Raw genomic sequence first — 5,760 nt, forward strand, 5'->3', positions numbered from 1 at the left:
AGCCTGGCGGCGGTGGTGGGCTTTCTCATCGTCTTCACCATCGTGGGAAATGTGCTGGTGGTGATAGCTGTGCTCACCAGCCGGGCTCTGAGAGCCCCCCAGAACCTCTTCCTGGTGTCCCTGGCCAGCGCGGACATCCTGGTGGCTACCTTGGTCATGCCTTTCTCCCTAGCCAACGAGCTGATGAATTACTGGTACTTCGGCAAGGCTTGGTGTAACATTTACCTGGCGCTGGATGTGCTCTTCTGTACCTCGTCCATTGTCCACCTGTGTGCCATCAGCCTCGACAGGTACTGGTCGGTCACACAGGCGGTGGAGTACAACCTCAAACGGACACCCCGGCGGATCAAGGCCATCATCCTCACGGTCTGGCTCATTTCAGCCATCATCTCCTTCCCGCCATTGATCTCCGTGTACCGGGACCCTGAAGGAGATGTCTTTCCCCAGTGCAAGCTCAATGACGAGACATGGTACATCCTTTCTTCTTGCATAGGCTCTTTCTTTGCCCCCTGCCTCATCATGGTGTTGGTCTATATCCGCATCTACCGCGTGGCCAAGCTAAGGACCAGGACCCTCTCTGAGAAGCGTACGATGCCAGAGGGGTCCTCCCAGACTGAGAATGGCTTGAGCCGCGCTGCTGGCGGCTGCACGTCCATGAGGATGCAGTTGGGAGAGAATGGACATTATTCGGTTCACCACTGGCGCAAAGCCTCTGAGCTGGAGGACATTGAGCTGGAGGAGAGCAGCACCTCAGAAAGCAGGCGGAGGCGGAGCCGGGAGGAGCATCCCCGCAAGAGCAGCAAGAGCCAGTCCTTCTCCTACTCATACTCCTCCAAGCACTCCAGTAGCCGCCTGTCCCGCGCCAGCAATCGCTCCATGCAGTTCTTCTCATATCGCCGTCGCCGGAAGCGTAGCAGCATCTGCCGTAAGAAAGTTGCCCAGGCCCGGGAGAAACGCTTCACTTTTGTGCTGGCTGTGGTCATGGGGGTCTTTGTAGTTTGCTGGTTCCCTTTCTTCTTCAGCTACAGCCTCTATGGTATTTGCCGGGAGGCATGCGAGGTCCCTGAAACTCTCTTCAAGTTCTTCTTCTGGATTGGGTATTGCAATAGCTCCCTCAACCCAGTCATCTACACCATCTTCAATCAGGACTTCCGCAGGTCCTTTAAACACATTCTTTTTAAGAAGAAGAAGAAGAACTTCCGGCACTGAGCTGGAGGGATGGATTTGCCTCGAGAAGGAATAGAGTTAAAAGAGAAGGAGAAGGCTCTATGCTGGAGAAGAAGGGAGGGAAGAGAACATGGGGTTTGGGCTTAGGGAAGAGGGCTGGCCCCCTTGGTGGAGCAGGGTGGTGCTGTGGGTTACAGGGGTGGTGTTGGGGAGGCTGAGGGCATTCACTGTGGTACAGATGGGCAACATGGTGCTGGAGGAGCAGTGCTGGAGTTTGGATGGGTAAATGGGAAGGACAGTGATTGTCTTTGAGCCCTGATGGAGGGTGTGGGGAGCCTGCAGCAGAAAATAGGCTAAGACACTGAGTCTGGGAGGCAGTGAGCTTTTATGGGCTCTGGAGTTTTGTGGAAAAACAAAAACAGACTTCAAGAGGAAAGGGTTAAGTGGCAGTGATGGTGGAGATTTCAGTATTTATAAATAGAGCAGTTGGGGCCTATGGTGAATTTGTCCCAGTAAGAAATTGGCTTTTACTGCTTGTGTGGGGAAGGAAAGTGCAAAGTACCAAGCACTGACAGTGTTTTGAGTTATGAAAGGATTTAAATGTTTGCCAAAAAACCCTAAAGAACAATCCAAACTCTTTTCTAAATAAACCTTTGTACTGTTAAAACCTTCTGAATCATGATTTTGCACAAGGGATGAAGTCAAACAGAAAGCATGGGGTTTTCTTTTCCTTTGGAGAGGTCTTGCCTATAGAGCTGGCTGGGAAACATTTTTCCTCTCTTCTCGTAGTTTTTGATTAGTCAGTGGGACAAACCTAGGAGTCTTGCATTTTTTCATGAAATATGAAAAAGAGCACATACACCACATGACCTCATTTGCCCCTGATGGATCGCCAGGCAGTAAATTCCTGCTCCATCCCTCTCAGATCAGTGTCCTAGGGACCTTGTTGTCCTGGAGCAGATAGTGAAAAAAAAGTGATTTTGGTGACTTTGCCTAACATTTCCTGAGATAAAAGGAAAAGAACAAGTTTTCACTTGCATGTGCCCAGGGGAACTTCCCCCCGTCCTCTCGCTCTTTTTCAGTGCCCCTCAAAAGGCTAATCTCAGGGCTGGATTTGTGCTGCTCTCATTCTCAGACAGGCAGTTGAAGGCAGTCTGCTATGCAGATTTTCAGAGGAAGAGCAATCACCACACCACTAAGGTCTTTAAATCCTTCGTATTTACAGTCTTAGGACAACTGAATCCTTTATATTTATTTTTTAATAAGAAGCATACACTGCAGATTGTCAGTGTCGTATGTGAACAAATCTCAAAAGAAGGTGCAGCTGTTCCAAACCTTTAGTATTAGTGTTGCTTGCTTTCTCTTCTCTTGTTTGCATTTCTAGTTTATGATTTCAGAGGATTTTTTTGGGAGGAGGGAGGAAGAGGGGAGTATAGTTTGAATAGTTATTAAAGAAAACCATATTTCCCATGGGTTTATAAAATGTCATAAACTGCAATGAAGAGAATGAGAGGCAGGGACTGGTGTCTGTATGTTCATCACTGGATGCATATCAAGTGTAAGACTCAGCTGAGCATTTACATCCCTTCCCCAGCTGTGCTGCTGCAAGGTGTGTATTCTGTTTATGGGGTAAATACTGCTCCATTCTATGCGTGTCACTCCTTCCATTGGCAGCAGGATTTGGCATCTGCCTCAAATGAACCTTTCCATAGCAAGCAGCTCTTTGAAAGAATGAAATCTAATCACATACAGCAGGCTTCTTAAAACAGCTAAATTGAATCTATACCTGAGAATCATTGGATATCCCTTTCCTTCCTCCCTCCGTTCTCTCTGTCTGTAGCCTCTCTTCTCTTGAAATCTCTGTGTCATAAGGAGAAATGATAGAGCAGTCACTTTGTTTCATCAGTTTTTCATAATAAGCATTTGGTTCACTTTACCCTGGAAAAGGAGATTGTCAGTGGCTGAAGTTCTGGTGTTCATTCGACAGACTCATGTTCAAGTGAGAGTTCTGCTAAAGTAGGTATTAGATGATTGCACCAAATGCATTAGAAGTTTGCTTGATTTCACTAAAGAAACAGCTGAGACATTTTCAAAGTCCTAAGTGCATAACTGCCTGGATACTTTCTTGAAATAATGCTCAGAGTGTGAAAAGATTTGAGCACGGTTTAAATAACAAATGGTTTGGTACAAATATGTACCTGAGGCAGAGAAATGAGAGGAAAAAATAACAACAGAGAGGAGGAAATTACAAGCCATTTTCTCTTTTGCAAAATGGAGAATTCTTTTTAAAGTTACATCAAGAAGAGCTGAAACAAGCTCCTATTATTTGTAGGTAACGATGTAGCTAAAAAGTTCAGGTTTGTTTAATCTGAAGAAACTATATAATCACCAAAGCAACATATGGTACCTGGCTACTACCTCTGAGCTCCTGGATGGCTTCATTAGAGATGCCCGTTTCTGCCAAGATGAAGGTCTGCTTTTGTCACTTATTGCTGGTTTAGAGGGTTTTCCCAGTCTGCAGACTCACAGTGGTTTCACTGTTGCACTGCTTTTGAAATGAGATTGTGGCCTGTAAACAGAGTCCTTCCTTTTTTTTTTTTTCTTCCCTTGTAGAATTTAGGGAATCTGGAGGTGAAATTTAATTGACAGTCAGATTTTAATTGACATAAAGTATAAATGGAATGACTGATGTGCCTTAAAAGTAAATTCTCTGTGATAAAAATATTCTGTGGTCATTATAAACATAAAGGAAATGATACTTCTGTTTTTGTTTTGCACTTCCAAAAGTTTAAAAGGGATTGATGCAGATAATGAATATCTATGTGCAGATGCATATTTAAAAAAACAGGGCATTTTCTGTGGTTTTAATCTATTTCTCAACGCAATTTCAATCTTTCTAATCTGATTCAGTGCTTCAAAAGGATCTTATTTCTTCTGAGCTAGATAAAAAGTAATATTCATCAATAAAGATGTGCAGTTTACACCCCTTTTAAATGCATTTCCCCCTAAATTAGTGAATATAGAGGATTTCTATAAAAATTGTTTTTAATATAATGACTGAATATGCTTCAAGTAAAATGGGGCTGATTTATTTTTTTTAATTACAGTGTTCTCTTATTACTTGTAATAGCTGAAGACTGGAATTTGTTTGTAACATATTGTGTGGTGTTAACTTTTCATAAAAAGTTGTCAGCTCTGCTACACTGTGTTTGTGCTTCAACTGTAAGTTGGCTAATAGCATATATAGGAAAAAATAGTCTGTGCAGCTTTTGCTCAAAAAAAAAGGGAGAAGATATTTTATGTTTTAAATGCGTCAAGTTGTTTCTTTGATCACATCTGATGAGCTGGCTGAAACACTCTCTACTGTTGTGGAAGAATGAAATGTTGCTGTGAAGCCATATCGATTTTAACAAGTACCTCATCCTTAACTCTTCATTTGCTCATTTCACCGTGAAGAAAATTTTCTGTCAGTCTTAAGTGAGAAGTTAATGTTTCATTTTCAAAAACAATTTTCTGAGCAGTGCCATTGTTGGCTGGGTATTGAAATATCGAACAGTGTCACTTAGCTGGGATGGGAACTCAGTGCTGCTGTCCTTCAGCTGCCTCTGTGGGAGTTTTGCGTGAGTGAGAAACGCGGAATTAGCCTCTTCAAGGCTTGAGGCAGATGGAAGGGGCCTCATATATAGGAGATTTGACAGGATCACAGTTTTAAATCAGCGTCTGAATTAAGAAGCAGGCCCTTGTTGTTCTGTGTGATCTCTGTTCATAAGAATTATGTTGCTGCAAGAGGACTCGAGATTTCTGAGAAGCCGATCTGAAGTAAAAGACTAAATGCAGCTTTGCCCAGATTGGCCTGTATTATCCTTTGTGAGTAATCCCAGGAAACTTCAGTTTGCTTGTGAATGAAGAAACTACTCAGTGTGGGCAAGGACTTTAGGAGCTTCCGTAGACACTGCCTCTTTTTTAGTAACTGTGCCTGAGGAATTTAAGCAAACATTTGTGCGTAAATATAGGAGAACAGAAGGAATACAATCCTCTCTGCTTAACTTTTTCTACTGTTCAAACCCATAGAAGATGTGGATTAAGGTTTTTCTGACTATATAACCAGAGGAACAAACCCTGTTGTATATTTTTAGTATAAGCTGTGTGAAGAGCATTACCTGCTTGCATCTGTCTTTCAGAGAAGAAAAGTGTTGGTCTGTGAAAGTTGGCATTGGTTAGAAAAGCAGCTGAGAAGTGTAAGGATTTTGCAGGAAATGTGAGTAACAACATGCATTTCAGAAGAATGTTCTGACCTTAAACTATGACTACTCTCAAGAAGGAGAGAACACCTACAAGCTGTGCAAGAGGAAGGCCAGATGCTGTGAGTTTGTTTTCGTGGTTGCTTATTGTGACCTGGTTGGTGAGCAGGAAGCAACTGTATGCTTCAGGCAATAAGCTCTAATTTGGAGGGGGAACAGTGCATGAGGAAGTGGCAACCCACAACACTGGGGGAATTAGTATTTACACACTTTCTTTGCACTGCAGCCAAGTACAGTGGAGGAATTTGCCTTTTTTGTTGCACAATAGCAAATGTTAATTTGTCTTTCAGTT

The 5,760-nt window shown here is 43.2% G+C and overlaps 1 protein-coding gene across 1 annotated transcript in view; it reads left to right on the forward strand.

Annotated features, from left to right (window-relative positions):
• ADRA2C (adrenoceptor alpha 2C) overlaps positions 1-4,971 on the forward strand; it is a 97,905-nt gene extending 92,934 nt beyond the window's left edge. Inside the window, exon 2 of the mRNA XM_018074443.2 lies at positions 3-4,971. Within this exon, the coding sequence (XP_017929932.2) occupies positions 3-1,209 (1,207 nt within the window). The 3' untranslated portion in view covers positions 1,210-4,971. The remainder of the gene's footprint in view (positions 1-2) is intronic.
• Positions 4,972-5,760: the final 789 nt, after the last annotated feature.

This window comes from Manacus vitellinus, unplaced genomic scaffold (genome assembly GCF_001715985.3).
Source record: "Manacus vitellinus isolate BGI_N305 unplaced genomic scaffold, ASM171598v3 scaffold_0_pilon, whole genome shotgun sequence".
NCBI lineage: Eukaryota > Metazoa > Chordata > Aves > Passeriformes > Pipridae > Manacus > Manacus vitellinus.